Consider the following 26,757-nt stretch of genomic DNA (forward strand, 5'->3'; position numbering starts at 1 on the left):
CTGAACTGGGGATTTTGCACTTGACCTTTCTATGCCTGTCATGGGGTCACCTTCTTTTGGGGCAGGGGCCTGGTAGGAATTTTGTCCATTTGGCTGATTGGCTGGAGCCATTTGGTTTTTTGCCTACTGCGTAGCAAATTGTCACAACTTGTAGGGTTTGCAGTTAGGCATTGGTTAAAAAATTGGTTGGTGGAGGGGTAAGTGCCTACCCATCCAATGCTGGTGTTGCAAGGGAATTCTGTTAAAGGAATCCAGGGGCTGGCCATGCTTTCGTCCAAGGCCCTGGCTTGGGCCGCACAAGCCTCTGGGAGCATGCGGGGAGAGGGTGAGGGTCTGGTGCCCAGCTTCATTTCTCCCCAATGTTGTTTTCCCTGACTGGCTCCTGCTGGAATCCGGAAATCAGTTCTGTCCCTTGACGGGGGGACAGATAGTCGGAACCAATGCGTAAGCAATCATTCACAGTTATGTATTTAAATAAAGCTGTGGCCAAAAGTATGCCAAAACCCTTAAACAAAAATTATGTGTGATGTGTGAGTTATTGGGGTGGCTTGGGGACCTCAACACGCAACAGCCTTTACCAAAGGTGTCATGGGCTTTGAAGACCCTCAAACTCAGAACGAAATAGGAAGGCATGCTTGGCAAACCCTCAGCATGATCAACTCCCATCCAGAAACCAATGTCCCCACTGTGGAAGGACGTGTGAATCCAGAACTGGCCTCCACAGTCACTGGCAGACTCATTGTTAAAACCGTGTTTATGAAAGACAATCTTACTCATGCTACGAGTGATTGCCAAAAAAGAAGCAGATTCTTTTATGACAGCCAACAAATACTGTCTGATACTAATGCCAAATGATCTGATTATATATAAGGGTCTGATGACTTCTGTTTCAGTGTATCTGAAGAAGTGTGCATGCACATGAAAGCTTATACCTAAAACCACTCAGTTGGTCTCTAAAGTGCTGCATTTTAATTTTTAGATTCTTTTGGAAGGATTATTTTAAAGACTTTCTTAGATCATACAACTTTTTTGAAGACTTGATTCTTTTAAGGGAGTTTTTAGGTTTTTAAGAAGAGTCTTTTAAACTATCTTTTTAAAGAATTGTTTTAATTTATTTTGACTATGGCAGACCAGCACGGCTACCTACTTGAAGCCAATTGGTCTGATACTGTTTGATACTAGTGTCATTGCGGGTCATCTATAACATAACTGTTATTGCACGTCTGCAATCAGATATGGTCAAATATTTAAAGGAAATACAGGACATCAGAAGCAGGCATCAAATATTCAATGAATATTTCGTAAATTTGAACAGAATATAGAGAGTATGTGCAGAATGGAATGGATATCAAACATATTCCTTAGTTTGATGTAGAATAGCACCATGCCTGATGATGCTGAATGCCAAGTACGCAGAGTATTATAGCTGAAAGTACTGGAATGCCAAAGAGCAATGCACAATACACAAACCTTTTAGCATTAGGTATGCGTTCAACTGTGTTTGATTAACTTCTGAAGAGGTATTTTGTATACTTTAAAAGAAAGGATTACATTCATTTTCACTATAATCCCTTTGCTTATAAATTTCCTAAGTGACTATCTGCAAATTGAGATGTACTTCAACTTGGCCTACATACAGCTAGTAATGAGTGGAATGGTATTAAAAAGAACCCACAGCAAACTTTTTTTTTTACTTGTAAATAATGTGTTTATCTAGGCTGTGGTCAGACATTTGAATGCAGCAATATAGGAAATGTATTGCTAACTATGGAATAGCCTGTGAACTAATCTTGCGGATGTTAAAAGTACACATCACAGATGCTTGCCTATATTCCTTGATAATATATCCTGTCAGTGATGCACCAATTTTCCTTGAATTTGGATGTTTTTAAGATTGAGATCTGTTAAGGTTAAACTAGATATACTACCTAATATCTCCCCACAAAGAATTTATAATAATGGTAGCAATAATTGACTTTTAAAATTACAGTGGTACCTCGGTTTACTAACTTTATCCATTCCGGAAGTCCGTTATTAAACAGAAACTGTTCTTAAACCGAGGCGCACTTTCCCTAATGAGGCCTCCTGCCACTGGTGCCCTTCCACTGTTCGGATTCCGTTCTTAGACTGAGGTAAAGTTCTCAAACCGGGTCACTATTCCCGATGTGGTGTTTGTAAACCAAATCATTCTTAAATAGGACTGTTCTTAAACCGAGGTACCACTGTATCATCGTTGTCCATAATGTTAGTAGTGGCAGCAATAGTAAGAGTTATGCTGTTCCATAAAAAAAACACACAGTGGTATACCTTTCCAATAAAAACAACAACAGTCCCTTCTCATTTCTAATGAAGTGAACCCAACCTAATAAGAAAATATTTTAGCTGAATTTAATAAAAGGTATCCTACCAATGTTATTTTGTCGTTGTTTTGTAGTAATAATAATAATACAGTGGTACCTTGGTTTTCGAACATAATCCATTCTGGAAGACAGTTCAACTTCCAAAATGTTCAAAAACCAAGGTGCAAAGGGCAGTCTGCAAATTTAATTGAGAAACACTCAGCAGAAGCCGTTCAGCTTCTGAGGCACATTCGAAAGCGGAAGCATTTACTTCCAGGTTTTCGGAGTTCGAAAACCGAAACATTCAGCTTCCGAGATGTTCAAAAACCAAGGTACCACTGTAATAGAGCCAGCAGAGAAGGGAGTTTTTTTTTTGTCAACTCCCTGTTCCCCTACAGTCCCCTGTGACCCCCTCCCTTGCTGTTCTAAAAAGTCCCCCAACCCTGTAGATTAATTTTTCAGGGGAAAGGAAGAATTTGTGAATGTCACAACCCTGCTGCACTTGCACCAGCAGAGCATCTCCGTGAGCAGAACTCCACCCATTGTAAACCTGGATCCATCATCAAAATTGCATTCAGGTTGATCGTTTCCCCCTTTAATGAATCATAAATTATTATTTCATCACTGTATGGGAATCAGAGAGAGAAAGAGAGCGAAGGAGAGAGGGGGGGAGGGAGAGAATAATTTTTGAACTTATTTGCAACACGGTAATAAACATACAAAAGCAATAGCCCCCCTCCATCCCCCAGCAAGCACCCTGGCGTCAGCTTATGAAAATTAATTTAAATCAAGGTGCCACGATTTAAATATCCATGGAAGCATTCCTATGATTTACTCAGATATGCACTTTGCACTGTGTGGTGTATTTTTAAGAGCACTCATCCAGTGTTGCCAAACTGAAAAAGTATTTCTAACATCAGTAATACTGTACATTTCACACCAAACATTCTGTGCATCTTCACTGGCAGAACTCTGCAACTCATCTAAATCCAGTGAACCCCTGATTCATGCAGGGCAAGGGAACAGGGCCCTAAAGGTACTTTCTGTCATTGTTTCAATTACAGAAGTATGTGGGTAACAGGCTTGGATTTGACAGCAACTGAAGAAAGAGGATATTATATGCATGCCTTCAATCAGCTTTGTATTTGATCCTTAAAGGGAAAATTATGTGAGAGACAGGGGAGGAAAACAACAAACTAAGCAAGATCCCAATTTCAATATAATTTGGAGAAAATAACTGATTTGGGTTGGACATGTTGCCAAAATGGATGACTCAAGGCTTCCAAACAAGAAATGGAAACCAGAAGGGTGCCTAAAGCCTTAAAGAAGAACAAATTGGGAAGATATGATTGACTGTAATGTTTCAAAATCAACTATTACAAAGACGAATTTGGGTGGCTGCCCAGAACACAATTGAATGGTGATGTTCATTTAGATGCTTAATGCTGAAACAAAATAATGCATTTTAACTGTGCTTCGGTTAAAGCTGCAGCTGTTAACTCTTTCCATTTCGTTAAACGTTTAGAGATGTGGTGACACTTTCTTGTCTTCTCTTTCATGCTGAAATTCGGAACACTTATCTGTATCGCTGGTGGTGCTGTCCTCTTCCTTGAACAATAGCAAAAATAAAGGAGAATATAGAAGGGAGAATCCTAGAATTTGTTATGGGACCTTAAGACCTATCCATATCTTGAGCGCAGTAGCTTCCCTCATCACCATCTCTGTTGTCCTCCATGAGTTGGAGGGATAACTGGGAGGCTTCTTTTTACCCACAAAGGTTCCTTGCAAAATTTAGAACTCCCAACTTCTAGGCATCTAAATCACACAGGGACCCAACACAAGCAGAGTACAGTAGATGCTCGGGTTGCGAACATGATCTGTGTGGGATGCAACCTGCAGCAGTATGTCTGTGCGCACACTGGTTGCGATTCGGCGCTTCTGAAATGCATGACTGCCAAAATCCAGAAGTAACACATTCCGGTACTTCCAGGTTTCGGCGGTCCGTAACCCGAAAAAACACAACCTGAAGCATCTGTAACCTGAGGTATGACTGTAGTCTACTCACTGCAGATGTTCTGCCCCCAACACACCAAGGGAGCTGTGGGACTGGTGGTGCTGGCACACTGGAAGAGCTGAAATCGGAGGCCACACCTCATGTTTACACCCCCATGTGATGATAATTGTGGGGGAGATTGCCTGAATGTCATTGCTACTAACGCTGTAGCCACTATATTCTTATTAAGTATAAATTTATCGGAAGTGTGTTTTCGTCAGAGGCAGAGATGGTCTCTTTTTTACTTTCAGGCAGAGAAGAAGTCTTTCCTCCCTTCTGGAGCCAAGAACTAATCACTTGCCCCTTGCCTTTATATTTGCTTCTTTCTTCATGCCTAGTTTAGTCAGGTTCCATAAAATAACTACTGCAGGACACTTGTATGCATTCAGCATGGCCTGGCCCTACCATTAGACAGAGTGGGGCAGCTGTATATATTATATATTATTATATCATACAATACTTTATTATTATAGAGATACTGCTAACTTTAATGACATCCCAAGCCCACTAAGTTAAGAAGAAAAGAAAGGGGAGGCGGGGGAACCAGATTTGGAAATAAATTAGCGAGTTACTTGAAGAGCAAATTAGAGGGAAAGTAATTCACACACACACACACATTTATTTTTTTTTAAAAAAACACCATGTTGAAATGTAAATATTGAGCTGGCTTTCCATAAAGTAATGGTTTAGATCTAGAGTTTAGACAAGCTTCACAGTTTTTTCTGAATCTCCCCTCCTCACTGAAGTCTCCTGCATGGTCACATTCCAGCGAGTCCTCTGACCCTTAGGACAGGAGAAAGCTGAATTGGCTGCACCAGAGAACAGAAATAGAGAAGCCCCACAAAAATGACCAACAAAAATGAATCCCGTAACAATACACAACACCATAATGTGAATTTAATTCTTCCTCTATGTCACAGTCTTAGATTCTTTTTATAACTCTGCGCACCAACATTTCAGCATAAACCTTCATAATGAAACTTTGATTAATAATAATAATAATAATAATAATAATAATGATGAAACTTTGATCAGTAATATTTTGTGGGCCCAATACAACTGTGGATGGAGGATATATTTATTCAGTTCACAGTTAAATTTGAACTGATCCCTTCTAATGTGAATTGACCTACCTAATTTGCACTTTTCTGAATGTAAAGTGAAATACAGCTATCCTTTGAAATTCACACATCCCTGAATTTTGTGGGGCAGTTCTCCAACCAAAAAAAGTATACAAAAATGCTTAGACCGAGGGGAAGTTTGCATAAAATGTAGGTATTCATGAAAATAGCAATCACAGATGGATATATGAGATATATGAGGAGAAATGATCACTAAAATCTCTTGAGATCATCTATAGGAGTGATTGGTTGTCCCCCAGGTTGGCAAGGCTTATCAGCACAAAACTGAGCCTTCAGTGTCATTGGCCCAGTCTTATGGAATGCCCTTCCAATAGAGATTCAGCATGGGTCTTCAGTATTCATTTTTTAATTTTTGCTAAAACTGTTCTATGCCACCAAGGTTACATTGACTATTAAGGGGACGGTTATCTGATAACCTGTGATCTACGATTTTGGTTTTTTATGTGGTTTTTCTTGTTTGATTGTGTGTGTGTATATACATATTTTTAATGAAGATATGGTATGCATATTAAAAATAAAGAAATAAAATGCTGGTGTATTTTCATGGTGTGTTTTCAGGATACATTCATGAAGCTGCTGAGAAAATGTGGCAACCTGGACGTAAGACAAGGAAAAAACTGACAGATGACCACTATGTACAAAAACATAAAATGAAATAGATGGTGCAAAAAAATGACAGTGTTTTTGTGTGATTGTCTTCTGACACATGCTCATGTGTATGAATAAAGATTTCTCTTCTGAAGCCCTAAAATCTACTGCTTGAAACAGCTGTCCCAGCTTACCTCCCAGCAAGGTTGCTTCTGCAGAAATATCTGTAAGGACACGACTCCCATCACAGGATATCCTGCTTATATCTTGGGCAGTTTTTGGTTTTCGTTTCTCACAGCTCATGTGCTTTCCATTATTTGCTGTTTCCTATGTTCCTAGATCAAATGCACATTTTCTTTTCCCTCTCTCCACATGCACTGACTTGGTCTGTCTCTTGAGGGGCACAAGTAGACTTCAAGTTGAACCCTTGTAATGCAGGGCCAAAGTCAATTCATAGATGTTGGAGGTGCAGACAAGACAGATCCGGTGTGTCTTACACAAGCTACGATCCATTGATGACAAGTCATACAGACCTTCTGGAGGCAAGGTGTTTGAGGGAGAGAATTTAATAGAAATCTGATTTTCAGCAAGGCAGGTGATGAGCTGGGCCTGTTGTGCCTTTATCAGCTCACTTACACTTACCATCTGCTTTCACTCCTTCCTTTAAACAAAATCTATTCAAGCTACATATAATTCCTCTAGCCATGCCGGATACAAAATGGTGGCAAAGACCCACATGAGGATTGTATAAGAGTACTCAAATTAAAGGTGGTGGGGGAGAGCTCGCATTCACATGTTCTGGATATGTTTAGGGGTCTTAGTAGACCACAAGCTTAACATGAGTCAACAGTGTGATGCAGCAGCAAAAAAAAGCAAAGGCTATTCTAGGCTGCATCAAAAGATGTATAGCGTCCAGATCAAGGGACATAATAGTCCCCGGTCTATTCTGCCTTGGTCAGACCACACCAGGAATACTGTGTTCAGTTCTGGGCACCACAATTTAAGAAGGATGTTGACAAGCTGCAACATGTGCAGAGGAGGGCAACCAAGATGATCAAAGGTCTGGAAACTAAGCCTCACAAGGAATGCTTGAAGGAGCTGGGTATGTGTCAGGAGTGTGTGCAGGAGCCAGGCCCTGTGACCAGTAGGGCTTAGCAGGACTGGGGCTTTCCTAAGCATGTTCTCAAGTGGCAAGGCGCCGCTGCACAGGTGAAGCCAATTGGTAACTCACAGCACCTGGTGGCAAGAGCCAGGAAGGGATATAAGGTCAGCATTTCCCTTTGGATCTTTGCCACAGCGACACACTTCCTGCCTTGCTGCGTTTGGCTTCTTGCTTCCTGATCCTCGGCTTCTTGACCCCTGGTTTTCTGACCCTCAGACTCTGGGCTTCTGGACTCCTGGCTTCCAGACTCTCGTTCCTGCTCCCACCTCGCCATCTTGCCCCCCGTCCTGATGTCCTCTGCCAGGACTTCGGCCGCCCGTAAACTGGACCGTGACAGTATGTTTAGCCTGGAAAAGAGGAGACTGAGAGGAGATATGACAGCAATCTTCAACTGTCTAAAGGGCTGTCACATGGAGGAACCTTGTTTTCTCCTGCTCTGGAGGCTAGGACCTGAAACAACGGATTCAAGTTACAAGAAAGGAGATTCTGACTAGACATCAGGAAGAACTTTCTGACAGAAAGAGCTGTTCTACAGTGCAGCAGTCTACCTCATGAGGTGGTGAACTCTCCTTCCCTGGAGGTTTTTCGGCAGAGGCTGGATGGCCATCTGCCATGTGTGCTTGAGTTGAGATTCCTGCATTGCAGGGGGTTGGACTAGATGACTGCTTGGGTCCCTTCCAAGTCTACAATTCTATGATTGGGAAAATATACACAAATCTGAGAAATTAAGCCACAACTGTTCCTGCAAATTGAATTAAATTTTGAAGGAGCCTTGAAAGCATATGCCTTTCATTCCCCTCTCCCCCAAATGGTTGTATCTGTGTGTATGCACTAGCACTTTCCATTCATTAAAGATTACATTATCTATTGAAAGTCTACCTACCTAGGTAGTAAACAATTAATGAATGACGTTTTTCTCTGCATAAAAAGTAGTACGGTTTGAATGTGGGACTAGGACCTAGAAGACAACAATTCAGTTCCCCAATCATTCCTGAAGTTCAGTGGGTGACTTGAGCCCCACCCTCAGCCTAATCTAATCTGTTGTGGCGATAAATTTAGGTGGGGAGAACCATATATATATAGGGTTGCCATGTTTCAGAAAGTGATAATCTGGACACAAGTCTTTTGCTTTTTGTTTGCCAAACTTGTTGAGCTTCTTTAAAGGAAATTCTCCAAAATCTATACTTCCAACATGGGTTGCTGTATGTCTGGATTTTCCCATGCATTTAAGCAATTTCCACCAGGACACTGTTTTCAACAGGCAAATCCCAGCAATGTCAGGGAAATTCTGGACGTATGGCAACCCTACATATAGGACACCTTGAGCTCCTTGGAGGAGGGGTAGGCTATAAATGTAATTATAAATTGTAATAAATACTAAGTCCCACTGGATAGTAGCCAACTAAGTTTTACTTAGAGTAGACCCATTGAAACCACCATGTCTTAATTTTGATGGGTCTACTCTGAGTAGGATTATTATTGGATAGTATAGCTTCCAGCCCCAATCGATATACACTGCGTGTTGAATTTGTGTTAACTTTTTGCTTATTCTTTCAGAGGTCTAGACTCAGATTTGAGCCATGTTCCTCAAATGATTCATTTCAGTTTTGTCCTCCTGAAGTCAGTGGCATTATCTCAGGATACGTAATTTAAGGACTGCAGCAGTAGTTACACAATCAGTATGAAAACAGACCTTCACTGTTGACAGTAAGGGCTGTTCTGAATAATTAAGACTGCCTTGAGATTACTGTAGTTGTTTTATTCTGAAAAGAAAACAGGTTTGCCACTTGGCTAATGCTCCTACAGTACATACCTGAATAACCTTTTCTTTTTCTTCTTTCAATAGATTGTTCGGTTTCTACAAAGGTATACTCCCTCCAATCTTGGCTGAAACTCCCAAAAGGGCAGTAAAGGTATTATTCCACTAATATAATTCACTATTGTTGTATAACATATGAGATGTAACGTATGAGATAGCACCAGTAGCAGCTGATGGGGCTGGGGCATTATTTAGGTGTGTTTGTTCCTGCTATTATTAATATTAATGGTTTGTATCTTTATTTTTTTAGATCTTACTGTGATTTATGTGGAAATTGTTCAATTTGGTTGCACACTTTTTGATGTGTTTTATTTATGGTTTATTATTACTTTTGTTATGTTTGTAATTATGCAATTCTTTTCACGTTGCAAGCTACTTTGAGCATGGTTTTAAGTATGGAAAGGTGGCATACAAATTAAATTAAGATTGTGATAGGGCAGCGGTTTTCTGCTGACCTTCTGTTGCCCTCATTGCTGCTGCTCACCAAGATGTTGAGGGGAAGAGAGAAGGCAGCGGTGAGGCTGGTGCAGTGCAAACCACTGGCAGACCCAATCTAGTTTTCCTGCCAGTGCATTTGCATGCAACGGCCTCATCACCCTTTTGCCTTCTACCTCCCAGTAAGCCATGGCCACGTGGCCAGGGGAAGGTCAAATGAATACAGTGGTACCTCGGGTTAAATACGCTTCAGGTTACAGACGCTTCAGGTTACAGACTCCGCTAACCCAGAAATAGTACCTCGGGCTAAGCACTTTGCTTCAGTTTTATTTTATTTTTCCGGTTTCCAAATAGCACTGTGAAAATTCTGTGCGATTAAGAGCCTTTCACAAATGGGCTTTGTTTCTTTGTGTAAAACATTTGTTGCCTGCTTTCTCTGTGCTCAAATCAGCTTTTTGCGAAACATAACGGAAACACCAAAATAAATTCTTAAAATCCTGGCTGCTTCAAACAATTGAAAAAAATGAGGGGCTTGACCTGCCACCTAGTCAGAGAAACGTTATGTGTGAGCTGGAAAGATTCACAACCAGGATTCAGCTTCAGAAAACTGATGTGGGTGGCCAGCTGGCATATAACAGTAGGGCCAGGTGAAACTGCTGGTCCCATAAATTCATTTTAAAAGGCAGGTCCTATGGATGTCTGGGGTCCTCCATGAAATAGATGGAGAGTTAAGCAAGTATTATACCATCTGGAATTTCAGATGAAGTCCTTTTTTCAGATTAGAACTCCATTAAGCTGAGTGTAGACCTCTTTACACATGTCTCACTATATCTGAATTGATGGAATAGTAGTAGCCCGTCTCTACTTTTTTCTTTTCTTTTCTTTTCTTTTCTTTTCTTTTCTTTTCTTTTCTTTTCTTTTCTTTTCTTTTCTTTTCTTTATAAATGTTTTTATTGAGTAGTGAATGGCACACAGAATTAGGCAGCAGTATATGTATGAAAATGGAGAACTTGATAACATATAAACCATTGTTGAATGCACATCAGTAAAATTAAAAGTTGTCTTTGAATTCTTTCCAGATGCGAACCATTTTAATTTGGGCCTTCCCTTGAGGATACAGAACCTCCCCACCGTGTAACAAGGATGATAGGGGAGGGCAAATACAAAAGGTTGACATAGCTTAAATACACACTGTGTCCAAATGCTCTTTCTTTGCAAAACCTCAGGCTTATCCTCACATACTGGGTTGGACGTCCAGAGAGTACTATAGAGCACATTCTGTCCATCCACTCTTTAAAGGAGAAATTTTCCTTATACTTCCTGTGCCGTGCAATCTGAAATTCAGTGGCCTGCTGGTAACCTTGCATTTCAGATAGAATTGTCTGGATTGCTTGCTAATCTTAGATTGAAAAAGAGAAAAGAATGTGGAGTACTTGATTTAGATAAGGAAGCAGATTTTGTGGTTGCATGCATGTGAATGCATACACACACACACACACACACACACACACACACACACACACACTGTTCAAACATCTGTTGATAAATACATGATGATTGCAGACTAAGATTCCCCCCCACACACTATATTTATATATACAAAGTCCATCAGTATCTATAATTGGATGCTCACATAATTATGAGTCTATAAATTAGGAATATTTATTTTAGTATCGATTGAATTGGGGCAACTTGCTTGAGAGACCTTCCCCATGAGCTTTGTTTCACCACTAACAATACAGTCCTCAGAAGAAAGTCGCTTTGAATTCAGTGGCACTTACTTCTAAGGAAATTGTAGATTTGTCCCAATTTACTAGGAAAGAGTTACCCAGAGAAGTGGGGGTGAATCACCAAATGTTTGTGTGTGTGTGTGTGTGTGTGTGTGTGCGCGCGCACACACACTAGACGGCCCTTGGAATCCCTTCCAAATTTGATACAATAATTCGAGTTGTATTGTGGTAATTTTGTACAGCTGCCTCCATACCTGCCATCCACATCTCGGGGAAACTTACAGAGAAAGGCTGCCTTGAATTATAAAACTGCTGCGCTGATAAAAGATCACTCAGATAAACAAACAAGGCCGAGTTCCTGTTCAGAAGAAAAATATAATTGTCTATTCCTTTGGTAAATCCATTTGCATGTAAAAATAAAGCCATTATAATTAAGGTAATATGTCACTTGGACGCCATGTGTCAAAGACAATTTCACTTTGAAGAGTTCAGATCCTTTGTCTGTCTGTCTGTGCCTCTTTCTGTCTTTCTCTGCCTCCCCCCCCCCCTTTCTGAAAGAAAGCTGGTAATTCTGAAGGATAAAAAGCCAAACTTTATAGCCCTGATTTAGTTTCGACTTAAAGAAAAGACATGAACAGTGCCAGTACAATGGTTAACAGATGATCTTGTTGGGCAAATACATATTTTGCATGTGTTCCTTCCCAGACATTTTTACCTTAATGTTATTGAGACATATGGTAAGTACTTTGACGTTTTTTCCCTGCTCTGTGGAACTTAGATTTAAATGTATCTTTGCCAGATGGACAGCACTGGTTATTACATACACGAAGACATATATTTTGCAATTATTTTTCTTTGGAAGTTTGTGAAGAAAGCAATTTTTTTTACCATAGCAAAAAAAAAAAAAAAAATCACTGTTCAACAGCAACAAAAGTTGCTTCACTCTATTATGATAAGGATATTTTGAGCTCTTTAAAAAAAGTGAGCCATTGAAGCAAACTGTTGAATTTTCTGAATGGCTCGCTTGGTTGTGTGCATTTTGGTCCTTCATTTAGAGTTTCCTAGGATTGTTCAGCTTCAAAACTGTCCTCATAATATGAAACAGAGTTGCTACATACTATCTAGTTCTTCTGTTTATGGCTTTAGGAAGCAATTGTATTTTGAAAGCAAAGTTTAAGTGCAAAAGATTGCTAGGTAGCATGCATGGAGGGTATGATAAACATTAAAGGAATACCTAAAATTCCATGAAAAAGTTCGTTGTGACAATATATAGAAAAAATGGTAGATCTGCCAGTTGAATGTGCAATATGAAAATCTGTTTTGATACTTAGGCTTCAATCCTATACATACTTTTCTGGGAGGAAACCCTATAGAACTCAATGGCGCTTACCTCTGAGTAGACAGGCAAAGGCTTGTGCTGTAATTTTGCCATTTAGGCTTTAAATTACTCATGGCCGCAGTCCTTATTTCACCTAATTTTGCATTGATTTTGTTGCTCACTTCTACAGTACAATATTTCGTAGGTTTACTCAAAGTGAAGTCTCATTGACTTCAAGGAGACATACGACTCCCAGAGCTTTGCGTATAGAATTGCAGCCTTTCAAAGCAATCCACTGAGCTCAATAGGACTTATTTCTGAGTACAAACGTATTGTAGGGTTATTGTCCAAATTAATTTTTTACAAGTGTTTGTAGCACAGTTTTTAACATTGAATCCTATACTGCATTCAGGGAATTAACTTACCATGTTGTGATTTATAGATACATTTTTGAATACTGCAGTAGGACTATGCAGTGTAAGGTGACATGTTTCATAATGCTGGGGCTTCATCCATTCGGAAATGTTTAAAGGAGATTTAAAATCCCATCTGTATACTACAAGTCATCTTACATGAAAAGTTGCTTTGGCCTTAGGCGCTCACCCATTCATTGAAGCATCAAACTCTCCCCATGCCACACCCCACCCCTTACCAGCTCCACTTTGCACCTTCTCTAGTGTTTTTGCTCGGTTGGAATATGTCTTTGAACTCTGATTCTGCCTCTTGCTTTCCAGGGTAGAGGATGGAGAAGGGTGTGTACATGTGTAGAAATTAGCACAAGAGTAAATGGCTCCATCCATTTTTCCCTCTAGCCCAGGCTTCCTCAACCTCGGCCCTCTGGATGTTTTGAGACTACAATTCCCATCATCCCTGACCACTGGTCCTGCTAGCTAGGGATCATGGGAGTTGTAGGAAGCCTGCTCCAGCCCCACCCACCACTGGCACCAGTCCTCCAGAAGAAAGACCACATTGAGGGATGCTTCAAGCATCTGCAACTGGCCCAGTACTCCATACCCCTGTGGGCTTAGTGTCAAAGGAGAGTTAAACATTGGGAGAAAAGTATGACAGAAGCCCTGGTAGAAATTGTTGGAATTCCTGCTCCATGATTGCAGTCATGGGGTTGTTGTCTATCACATAACGGTGTATGTTTTGACTCCACAGAGTGGGATGTGACGGAGACAGAATGTTTGTGTTACTGTGTTCCATGAAGTGGGACTATTGTCCTTTGTTCTTTTTCTCTTTGCTGTCTGATGCTAGAGAGAGAGGGGGCCATGTTGCAGTGCTCCGCATGTGTTTATATGTAAATAAAGTACATTAGCCAAAATGCTGAGTTGCTGAGGTCTGTCACGCAAGGTGCAAAGACTCTGCGGATCCCTAAGTGTTCCAATGACTATTGGCATCGGTCGCTGTGATGTTTGGGCAGAAGAAAGCTTTTGAAGCTCCCAAACGATCTACCAGGAGGGAGAGAACATGCCAGTCAGGCATGTGTCTCTACCAGGGTCCTACTTGAGTGTAGGACGAGCTCCTGACAGAAATATGGTAGGGTGGAATGCTTCTTCCAAGGGTACCATGTGTGAAACCAGTTTCAAATAGGGGTGAACTGGAGTAAAGGGAAATGTTACACTTTACAAAGCAGCCTGAGCATGCTGAAAAGGAGAATTGCACCAAAAACTATGGTTCTCAAGGTCTGAGCTGGTGCTCCACAAGAAGGCACTGGCAGTTGCTGCAGGTAGACTCCCTTACACCCTCCAAGGACCCCTTCATTGGATGTCAATGAAAACAGTTCTGCTCCAGGGTACAGCCATGTTGCCAGCTGCTGAGCAGTGTTACTCACTCGATGTCTTTTCTCTGAAATTTTAAATGTAAGGGACATTTCTGAATATATCCCGTGCATGTGAATGCCATGGTATTTTTTATCGCACTAGGTATCCTCAAATTAGTGCTGGCAGCAGTTGTCAAAGCCAGAGAATAGTGATGGGAAATAACAGATTCAGCAAGGAGAATCATAGAATCAGAGAATTGGAAGGGATGCCAAGGGTTATGTCGTCCAACCCCCTGCAATGCAGGAATCTTAACTAAGGCATCCATGACAGATGGCCATCCAACCTCCAAGGAAGGACAGTCCACCACCTCTGGTGGGACTCCGATCCACTGTCAAACAGCTCTTACTGTAAGACTAGTCTTCCTGATGTAAATCATCTACATCAAGTGGGTGGAGAAACTCCATCCTGCAGGCCAAATTTGGCTTGGTGCAACTTCCACTTTGGCCCACGAGGCCATTTGTGATGGCAGGTGTGGGGAAGATAGAGACATGTCTGGTACTGCTATGCAGCTAAGTTCTCCGCTGGGTACTTGGTCTTGCAGAAGTACCCAGAAAGGAGTGTTGAAGTTAGCGTTCCAGTCTGCTGGATCAGATGTGTGGCTGATTTTGCCATGAGAATCTCCACACAGCCAATTGCTGACATTTACCTCCACCCCCACATGCGCGTGGAGAGTGATGGCTTGGGGCAATTCTCCTTTCCCACTGCAGGACCACATTCAAAATGTCATGCAAGAGTTGTGGAGTGGGGCTCAAAGGGTGTGTGTGTTTAGTGTGCAAAATGTGGACCTGAGAAAAATTGTGTGCAGTTGGAGAGCTGATAATGTACAGTTTGAAAAAATGAGAGGAGAGGAATTAGACATGTTGGCTCTGTGTGTTTATTCATCACCTAACCGAAGGCTGTGACAGGGGCAGCATGTAAGTATGTGCACAAATTTTGTAAGGGAAGAATGTGCTCAGTTTCCATACTTAAACCGCCAAAACCGTATTAAAATACCTTCTTTGTGGCCCGAACCACATTTTTGTCATCTTTGTGCAGGTAATGCTTCATCACATCCTTGTAAATGCCCTTAAATTACTCCTGGTTTTGCACCTGTTAGTTACTGAATGGAGGCAGATCCATGAATGAATCATTGCTGTATAGTGGATAAGCTCTCCTGACTCTTAGGCAGAAATTGCCACTGATACATAGTGTAAGCAAGGAGCAAAGCACCATTTGTGTTTACTGTATTTCCTGCCGCCCTTTTTAGTGTGGGGTTTCCTAGTGAGAAATTTGCCCAGTTGGAAAATCTGCTTTAAAAAGGTTATCTGGGGATCCGGGGGTGGGAAAGTCCAGGTTCAAGCAGCCTTATACAGTACTTGTGTACCTCTGGATCCAAACCATTGTTTCATTTTGGTTCTTAAGAAAACAACCCAATAGTGATGGTGATATTTAACGTTAATACTGTGCTTGATCCAATAACAATGTTCTTACCAAGTTTTAAAGGAATGATTCCTGTACCAAAGACTGGAGCAATTTTGAATTGTTTTGTCAGCTGCTCAAATTGTAATAGCACAGTATTGCTGATCTCAACAATGATGGATTTTGCAAGTGTTGGTTCAGTCTAAGTTGTTTAAATTGACATTCAATGATCATAAGAAAAAGAGAAAACTGCCCTGTATTCACTATCTGAAATAAGGAGGAAAGCTGGAATAAGGAGGAATAAGGAGGAAAGAGACCTTTCATTAGAATTTGCATAATTGGCCAGCGTGATATAAAGTCAGCATGAAGACACTTTGAGTTATTACTATTCTAGTTATTGAATGCCTCTGTTATATTACTGTTATTACATTGTCCTTGAAGGTTCTTGGCACAAGAAGCTACACAAATGACAAATGGTTATTTGATTTTTGAAGAAGTTTGGAAAGTATTATTTTCTTTCTGGGCTAAGAGGAAAGAAGATATTGAAATACAAAGCTGTTGTAATTGGACTGAGAGCTTGGTATCTGTACCTGTATGTATATGTATATATATATGGGTGTGTGAGTGTGTGTGTATATATAGTGTGAATATTTCTAATATGTGTTTAAGTGATATGAGAACAAAATTTGCCTGATTCAAATTTAACCAAAGCGCTGTGTGTAGTACTATTCACTCAACAACGGACCACCAGATCAAATCATTCTCTTTGTCTTTTGTTAGACCAATAAAGGTAAACAGTTTTCTCTGATAAGAATCTCTACTCCATTCTTGAGTTTTAAATTTCACTGTATTTACTTTCCAGTTTTTCACCTTTGAACAATACAAGAAATTACTAGGAAATGTTTCACTGTCACCAGCACTGGTAAGTAGGGTTATACACTCTTGTAATGGGAATAAGGAGATTTACTATAGGTCTTCCTCCTTCTCTTTCTCCCCTCACATTGATCTATATAATGAAGTAGGTTGAGCAAAGACACATGTATGGAGGGATAAGTCAGAGAGAGAAGAGAAAAATTGTGTTAGATCCATATGCTTTGTGGACTATCAAAAAGAACTTTTGCTCACACACAGTGGAAGAGTAAAACATCCTTCCAATGGCAGCCCCTCATTAATTTTGGACCTTGATAGGGGACTTTTCAGAGAGGGTCCACATGAAGGAGGATCTTTGTATCATTGTGCAAGTGCAGCTGCTGCTCCTGCCGGTCTGGATCCCACCCTCTTTGTTTATGCAAAATATGGAAGAGAATTTGTGCCTGAAGATCTTTGGGCAGGATGCATCTCATAGATCCTAGGAACTTGGCCACCCAGGAATCAGTTCATGTGACTTTAATGCTGTTACCAAAAAGCAAATTGGAAGAGTGCACTAGCAAAAAACAAACAAAAAACAACAAAAAAACCTCCTGACCATCTGGATTATAGATTTCTTGGTTAAACAAGTTATAGGATTGGAAGCATTTCTGGAGTTTGGCTCTCTCAGTGGAAGTTTTGTGACAGGCATATTTTTGCTCACCATATAAAGGAAGAGACCTTTCATTAGAATTTGCATAATTGGCCACCGTGATATAAAGTCAGCATGAAGACACTTTGAGTTATTACTATTCTAGTTATTGAATGCCTCTGTTATATTACTGTTATTACATTGTCCTTGAAGGTTCTCTCTCTCTCCCTTTTCTTTTCTTTTCTTTTCTGCCACTTTCCCCAAAGAACACGAGATAAATCCTTAAAGTTGCCACATACCTTTTTAACAGTGAAAGCTCTGATTCGTTTTGCTTTCTAGGAGAAAACAGTATTTTGCTGTACAGCATTCTTTATTCATGGTTTACTGCGCTTCATACACTATGGAATACTTCTCATGTTATAAAGCCTTGGCAGAGGAGACTGACTGTAATGCTTCAAGGGCTTTTCGGCAAGGAGATGGTGAAGGCAAACAAGAGATGTACCTGAAGTCAGGCAGAATGACTCTAGATATGGCAGAGTTCACAAAAAAGAAAACAAATTCCCCCCCCCCCCAGCAGATAAAAAGTTGGTTTGGGGATCTACAACATCTATATTCCATCATAGATTTGAGTGTGTTTAAACCCATTGATTCCAGTGGTCTATATTTTGACCCAGCCCACTTCAAATCAGCTGATTATATTTCTGCACCTGTGGTAGCAATGGACTGTGCCATTATTGTATGCATATTGGTATGATGATTATATCTGATTGTATGTCATATACAACTCATCAGCTTATTCACTCAGTATGTTGAAGAATACTAGAAGTTGATTCTGTTTCACTTATTAACTCCAGGGTCTAAAGAGGCCATCACTGTATAATCCTATACATCTTTACTCAGAAGCAAGCCCCAGTCCATTCAGTGGGTCTTAGCAGCATGTAATGATTTCAGCCTCTGCCACACACAAACACTTCCTCCCATGCTCTGCAATTTCTCTATTCTTCCTCCAACCCCATGTAGTCAGAAGCTTTTCCAGAAATGAACTCTCCTCCAAGATTCAGCTGTCTTTGGAGAAGCCAGAGAATTCAGAAAACCCACTGCAATCAAAATGTATTGCATGCTAGGAAATAGTATGAGGTAGAAGTCAGCTGAAATCAATGTTCTTAAACACAGCTAAGGCTCTACTGGGTTATGACCAGAGTGCTCAATATTAGGAAACGTGTTTTTTTTTTAAAAGAAAAAAGTTTTACTCTTAAGTGATTTTACTCTCTTTTACCGTATTATGTCAATGCCTTGACTGTCAGCTGCATTCCAATGAGGCCATAGCACCAACCAGTATGTTATTTGGGGTATATAAATATTTGCCATCAATTACTAATATCTTACTTAAGTTGTTTCAGAGGTGAAATCTGCCTTGGAAAACTTTTCTTCTAAGACAATTGTTTGCTGAACTGGGAAGCGCAGTCCTGTGTTTTCTTTGTATTAGATTTACTACCTAATTAAGTCACTATTTTATACTTCCCTGGTAAGTGGCTTTAAGAGCTGCCTTTGTGTCTATATTATACTCATAATAACGTGTAAATTATTCTTCACGAGGCAAAACTCTCCTTAAACAGAATGTGGAGGGCACGCTTTACCACATATGCACTTCTTAAAATCAGTCACAAAGCTTCCCCACCCCCATCTAGAGAGAATGTGTTGTTGATAGGACTTTGACATTTTATTTGGAATATTTGGAATGTGGTTTGTGGCTTTTGTAATTTCTTCTGCATGAACTGTCAACATCTAATCAAGGACGAAAGCTGTTTAGTAATGGTATACTACTGCACAAGGGTAGGTCTCTCGACTTTCATCATATCAGTCAGCTTAATGCTGAACTTCAGAATGTGATGTACGGGGATGTTTTACCGCAGTGTGCATGAAAACTGATTGATTTAACTCTTTTAGACATTTGCAGTTGCTGGCTTGGGATCCGGGCTAACAGAAGCAGTTGTGGTTAACCCTTTTGAAGTAGTCAAGGTTAGCCTCCAGGCAAATCGGGATGCTTTCACAGAGGTATGGTAACTGGAATATTTTTTCAATATGTTGGGAAACGCAAGTGCTTGGATAACAAGTATAGAATGTTAATCAAGAGCGAGCTGTAGGAAGAGGGGAATCTCTTGGGGCAGTTTAAAACAAGTGATGGTCCCAGTTTAAGTGTTGCCATTTCAAAACAGCTGGAGAAGCAAATTTGATACGGACGATGCGGTGGGAAATAAGTATTTGGCGGAGACTCATCAATGTTTCTAGGGTATCCTTTGCTCTGTAATGGTCAGGAAATGGCATGCTACCAGCACAGAACAAAGGGAAGGGGATAGGAGGAAGGGGAGAAGAATAGAAAGGAAGCAGCTTTTTTGTTTTAAATATATATCCTCTCTCTAAACTTTACAGTTCGAATGGTAAGCCTACAATTTGTTTTTTCAACATTATGCAGTAAATAACCCTCCCCCAAAAGTATTCTACTAACATCAACTAATAGAAGAGAGCATGAAAGCACTCAAAGCCACAGTACATATAGGCTCTTATGTTTGTTAGGCCAGAAGATTATGAGGCTATACCTCTGGAACACTGACTTATATTGAAGCAGACCATTGGCCCAACTAGCTCATTACTGTCCCCAGAGTGGCACTCCTGGTAGGGCAGATCTGGAGCAGTGGCAGAAGAAAGGGGGTGTGGGGGGTGCCGGCCGCCTCGGGTGTCATCACTGGGGGGGTGTGTGACAAAATGACAAAAAATGAGTTTTAAAAAATAAAAATTGGGCTCATTGAACTTTTTAGTTCAGTCAACAAATGTAACAAAACACGGTTGGCACTGGACATCACACCACGGGGGCTGGCACTTAGCGCAGGCCCTGCAGTGTGCCCAAGCCACACGTCTCTTCTGGGAGTGACGTGGTGGCTTGGGTGCCTGCAGGCTCCGTGCTGCCTGAAATGGCAGCATGGGACTTGCGTCTGCCCTCCACCTCTCCCTCCGCCGCCCTACAGATGAGGGGGAGGTGGCAGAGAGGCTCCACGCAGCGTGTCCTGCCCCCCATGGGTGGCTCGCCCTGTCCCCGGCTGCAGGGCGCGTGTGCCACACCTGGCACCCGAGCGGCTAGCTGCGCTGCTGATCTGGAGTGATAACCTTCAAGCAGCATTGTCAGTTACCCATTGCTGCCTCTAGCTGTGGAGTCAGAGCATAGCTATCATGGCTAGTCACGCACAACCCGCAAGTGTCCAATAAAAACTGGGACATCCCATTTTTACTCACGAGAGCACAGCTGCCATTTATGTCGCCTTGATCTTGCACAATTTTGCCCCGAGATCTCATGCAGGGCTGTGATCTCGTGCGACACCCCAAAATTCACGGCTCAAAAAACCTGCATCCTTTTGGGCTCCGTGATGTCACATGAGTCACATGACTCATGCAGGAAGATGGGCAGTAAGACACGCATCCCGGTTTTAGGACTCAGCATATTGGAGGGCACGGCAGCCATTGGTGGCCCTCTCCTTCATGCATTTGTCTAACTCTCTTTTAAAGCCGGCTAGCTTGGTGGGTGCAGGGATGCGGGTGGTGCTGTGGGTTAAACCACAGAGCCTAGGTCTTGCCCATCAGAAGGTCGACGGTTCAAATCCCCGCAATCGGGTGAGCTCCCGTTGCACAGTCACTGCTCCTGCCAACCTAGCAGTTCAAAAGCACGTCAAAGTGCAAGTAGATAAATAGGTACCGCTCCGGCGGGAAGGAAAACGGTGTTTCCGTGCGCTGCTCTGGTTCGCCAGAAGCAGCTTAGTCATGCTGGCCACATGACCCAGAAGCTGTACGCCGGCTCCCTCGGCCAATAAAGCGAGATGAGCGCCGCAACCCCAGAGTCGGTCATGACTGGACCTAATGGTCAGGGGTCCCTTTACCTTTATCTTTACTAGCTTGGTGGGTGCAGAGCAGTTTCTTGTTGGAAGACTATATGGACATTTGCAACACAGAGTGGTTTGGGTAGCTGCTTTTGCATTTAGAGACTTTCCTTTCCAGAGCACAGAGACCACCTGCACTTCAAGCACAAAAAGATAACCGAAGCCCCCAGCATACTTCACCACCTCCTTGCTGGAATATAGTTATTCTGTATGCCTTTTATTCAGGGCTCTTACTTAAAGAAACACATTTTCTTTGCTTCAAATGCAGCAGAAATGAATCTACCAGCAAACAGTATGTCTTGACATGTTGGAAAATGCTCAAGAACTTTCTAAAGAAAACAAACAGAAAATTCCTTTCCTCATTTAAATAAATGAGATTTTTTTTGAGGGGTGGGACATTTTCCATACAGACTCATCTGACTTCGGACACTAAGGTAGCCACAAAAATTAAATAATATACCCGGCTTATGTGTAATAAGCAAATTGCAAACTTCAGAGTGAAGTGATTAACAACAATGCTACAGGGTTCTTTCCCCACTACTGATATCAATTATACTGAGACCCAGTTTGTATATCACAAATGAGAAAAACCGTGGCTTAACGTGAATGAGGAAGCAGGCAGGTCCCCAGCGAGAAGATTTCAGTGCCTTTCCCTTGTTCCTGCTGCCACCACACAACCCAGGGCTGTGCCATTGATTGATTGATTGAAATTCAAAGCCTCTGGTGCCTTCTCCCCATGGTTATCTTTCATGGTTTTCTGCTGGCTACAAGCAGCTGGTCATAGCTTTCTGCCTGCTAAACAGAGCTCAGGACCTCCGCCAGCAGTGGTGCTCCTCTATGCCAGCAGAGAGTTGGCCATGCTCAATCCTACCTCTCTTGATCCATCAACATTGCAGAGGGCTGTAGGATTGCACTCAGTCTCATTGAAATCATTCAAGTGTACTTCTGAATGGACAGGTTTAGGATTGCGCTGTCTAACTGCACTTCTATACTCACCTCGATCATAGCTGTCAACTTTTCCCTTTTCTTGTGAGGAGTCCTATTCGGAATAAGGGAATTTCCCTTTAAAAAAGGGAAACGTTGACAGCTATGACAATATGTGATCCTCAGATGGGCAGTATATAAATTTAATAAATAATAATAATAATAATATTAACCCCATTGAATTCAACGAGACTCACTTCAGAGTAAACATAGAATTGCACTTCTAATGCCCCCCTAACATAACTTGGCTTATGCCACACATTTCCATAGATGCAACACATTAATCAAAGAATCCTTTCCTGCCCCTTGAATTTTTATCATTTCTTTTCAGAACAATCTTAACGCGCTTCACAGAATCAGTTGTATGTTTTTTACATAAGCCTTTTCCAAATAGATCACTCCTGTTATTTATTGAGACTGCTTGCAGCGTACTAAAATCATGGTCTGGACAGACCTAGGTAAATATTACCACAGCAATTTGTTTATATTGTTATGGTATTTGTATGCCTCTCCCTGGGCATTAAGTTCTTGCTGGGAAGTTTACAATAAATCCCTATATTCTATTGCAGCCATATAGTCTGTTGTTGTGTGAGATTTGCTTTTTACTCTTACAAAGTGAATCATAGATACCTGTTAGATATATGTAAATCTGAGTGAAACAAAATATTAAAAGGAAATTTGGCTTGCTTGTCACCTGAATAAGCACTAACCTGGTGGGTTGGATATTATTTGGATCATCTGTTGGTCATTTTTGCTGGCGTTTTGCAATGGGAGCTCATTAAACAAATAAGTGCATTGAAATCAGCACCGTTTACAAAGCAGCAGTCAAAATTGTCTTCATTTCCCTGTTTAAGCATCCTTGCGGAAGTCAAGTTTTGCCTTTCTAATTAAATATTTGACTACACAAAGGTAACATTAGTGAAAAGCAAAGTTAAGCAAGCAAACAATTGACAAGAAAAAATAATCTTTAACTTGGGGCTAAAGACATAACAGTACAAAATGTTAAAAGCAATCTTCCACAGTCATGCATAGGAGTTTTAAAAGTTTACGTCTCTAGAAATGGTCACACAAATTAGTTACACAGTTCCTCTAATCTGAAAGTATCCTCTCCCTGGCTGATTTAGAAGGAATGTTTGCAATGGTTATTAGGAATATTTTTATAGGAAACTGATATTTTGTGGTTGTGGTTCAAGTGTAGTGTAAAGCAGCAGTAAGGAACCTATGGCCCTCCAGGTCTTGGTGCTCTCCAACAAGATAGGTAGACTTTCGATAAGTATCTTATTGGCCACCATGAGAACAGGATGTTAGGCTAGATAGGCCTTTGGTATGATCTAGCAGGGCTTTTCTTATTATATGTAACTCCTGTTAGCCCCAGCAAACATGGTCAATGGTCATGATGGAAGATGGAGTCCAACATTTGAAGGGCCACAGGTTCCAATTATTTGCTGAATGTGTGAGATTTTTCAGATATTATAATCAAAATAACCCCAAAATAAGCAAGAGAAGCCAAAGGAAGAGTCTAGAATATCTTCAATTGTTCATTAGAAATATATGTCAAGGAACAGCATTGTTTTTATCTGGCTTGTGATACAAATGTATCACCTAGAATGTGAGAGTTTCCAGATCTTATAGTTTAAATAATCAAAACTAGGCCTCTGACAGTTCAGTATGATGATGATGATGATGATGATGATGATTTGGGATCCTTGGGATCCCTTCCAACTCTCAAATACTACGATTCTGATTCTATATTCTATGATTTCTTACCCACTCTTCACCACAAGGTCCCAAGGCAGGTTTCAACCATTTAAAATTACAATGCTAAAACACTTAAAGGAGATTGCAGTCTGTTGAAATTTTGGGAAAAGTTGGATGGAATGGTCTCGGTGGTGGGGTGCACATGTTTGCTCTTATTTATTTACGATTATTACTTTAATTTAAAAAAATTAAAATAAAATAAAAACAGAAGAGATTGCAGTCAAGAGAATAGGGTGGGTTCAAAATCTTTCTCTCCCACTCAAATGTCCGGTGCCAGGGTAAAGAGATGCACACCTTCAGCATATGACAGGTGCCAAAGGAACTTTTGTAGGGAATAAATTCCACAACCTGAGGGCTGTCACAGATAAAGTCCTCTCCTGGGCCACCACTTCTTGAATTATCTCTCAAGAGGGTTCCTCTGCCCATTGGTGAGGGGGCAGGGGTTCTGCAAGGGATTTGCCCCAGAGGCAGTGAAGACGAGATGAAACGCCACACACCTGAATGCCTCTCTCTCTCCCCAAAACTTGGCAAGAGGGGCATGTTCCACTGCTTGTGGAAGTGGTGGAGTGAGCGGGGAGGTGCTTCCACTGCCTAAGGTGGCTGCTTGTCACAGGGGAACTCACCCCACCATTTCCATCAGCAGCAGAACATCCCCCTATAGACACACTGAGATGGCCCTTTTTCATTGAAGCTTTTCACTCTAAGCTTCCCAAATGATGCTGAGCTCAATGGATCCATGGCAGCCTCTTATGTTCCTAAGGGTGATGTAACAGGAGAGGATGACAGCCCTCCCTGACTACTGTGCATGGGAGAACTAGTTCATTCATCAATGTGCATGCATGTAGAGTTCAGAACAGATGCACTTATATTCATTACCTATACATATGTACATCTGCTTCCTTGGCAAATTATTGTATTTGGTTATATTTTAATATGGACCATTTAATATGGGCCATTTCATTTATTGTCTTCTACAACGGAGATTGGTTAAGCATCAAATTGGAAAAGGGGCTTATGGTTTATGGTTACTTTGCTTTTTCCCCCCGTACAGCAGCCATCTACCTTTGCCAAAGCTCGGCAGATTATTCAGGCCAATGGGTTGGGGCTCCAGGGACTCAACAAAGGCTTGTCTGCTACCTTGGGACGTCATGGAGTTTTCAATATGGTCTATTTTGGTTTCTACTTCAATGTGAAAAATATTGTTCCCGTCAGCAAGGTAGGTGCCTTATTCTATAAAATAAAAAACATAATATAGTCATGACTGAGACCATTTGTGGTTGATAGAGCAAAAGGCAGGGAGGTCAAAGGTAGGCATATCCAGAGCCAGCGACAGGCAGAGCCAGCTAATTCTAGTTTTGTCACCATCCTCCTCTTTCATGTTCAGAGGCAGAATATCTATGAATGTCAGATGTAGAATGAAGCAACAGAAGAATTCTGTTGCCCTGATGCCCTGCTTATCAGCTTCCCTGAGGCATTTAGCAAGCCACTGTTGGAAACACCATGTTGAACTAGATCCAACAGTTTTTGGACTACAACTCCCATCATCCCAAGCTAGCAGGACCAGTGATGAGGGATCATGGGAACAGTAGTCCCAAAACAGCTTGAGACCCAAGTTTGGGAAACTCTGGACTAGATGGAGACAAGACCTTAACCTGGAGATAAGGCAGAGTCTCAGTCAGTTATCAACCCTATGCTTCTGCATTTATTTCTGCAACACCCATTTTTTAGAAAACAAACTAATGACACACACTAAGGAAACAACAGACTTGCCCAAAATTATGAAATGAGTACAAGGCAGATTTGGGTGTCCAAGCTCCACAGCTCATTATCATTCCTTTAACCCAACACTGTATTGTGTTGTTTCCCCGGGAAGATATTTAACTTCAATTATGATAATGATGAGGCCATAGGGCTTTAAGGAAAGCAACTAGTGTATCCAATTCCTAAACCATAGAGGTCCTAAAGCATATGCACCCTACTCACAGTGCATACAGGCCTATCATACAGTGGCTGATGCTAGCAATCACCTGCTTCCTTTTTGTGGTGGCTTCGCCAACACTTGCAACATGCCATGAAAACTCTAAAACTTGCAGCAGAAGTTCCTCTGCTGACAAGTGTCTCTACCAACTTGCTCATAATTTGTTCTCTGATTTCAGTATATAAAGCTTATGCTAGCAGCCTTGCGAATAAGTTGGGTTGTTATTTGACAGTCTTCCGAAAGCTTCTTATAATAAGTTGATATACTGCTTTTCCAATCCCCAAGTGAAGTTGTTCCTTCCCATTTTTGACCTGTATTTAACATACAGTATTCTCTACCATTTTTCCAAAACTTGCTGCGAACCCATCCAATCATCTTAACAGGAAAATTACAAGCTCCATTAGCAGCTTATATCCTCTCTGATAATGCATTAATTATATTAATTTAAAATTGCGCTTCTTGACATTTTAGCTAAAATAAACTATGTTTTGAGCTTTAAGATGTAAAACTGGAGTTTTAGTGTGGACAGACAGAATCTGGCCTGATCCCACATGTGGATTTTACTCCCATTTTGCTCCCTCTAAGGAATCTTCTGGCAATGTGTCGCAGCAAATGTGCTCTGTATGTTACTATATTGTTTAGAAATTAGGGGGTCTTTTCTTGCTTCCCTGGTTCAAGAAAAAAGGGGTTTCTTAAAGTCATATTGTAAAGTACCTAGGAAATCCATTATGACAGCATTCGCTGGCAGCTCCCAGCGTTCACACATATGCGATTAGACTTTATTAAGGAAAATTTCACTTCCAAAT

General features: G+C 41.2%; 1 protein-coding gene across 4 annotated transcripts in view; it reads left to right on the forward strand.

The window, feature by feature from the left end:
• Positions 1–26,757, forward strand: part of SLC25A21 (solute carrier family 25 member 21) — a 274,218-nt gene that overhangs the window by 242,118 nt on the left and 5,343 nt on the right. For 2 of the 4 annotated variants that reach the window (XM_083509856.1, XM_083509858.1), the window contains 4 exons: positions 9,131–9,197; positions 16,670–16,729; positions 19,253–19,360; positions 25,025–25,189. In XM_083509856.1, the coding sequence (XP_083365982.1) occupies positions 9,131–9,197; positions 16,670–16,729; positions 19,253–19,360; positions 25,025–25,189 (400 nt within the window). The remainder of the gene's footprint in view (positions 1–9,130; positions 9,198–16,669; positions 16,730–19,252; positions 19,361–25,024; positions 25,190–26,757) is intronic. The other 2 variants (XM_083509857.1, XM_083509859.1) reach the window with 2 other exon arrangements.

This window comes from Podarcis liolepis (assembly GCF_965112155.1).
Source record: "Podarcis liolepis genome assembly, chromosome: 1".
NCBI lineage: Eukaryota > Metazoa > Chordata > Lepidosauria > Squamata > Lacertidae > Podarcis > Podarcis liolepis.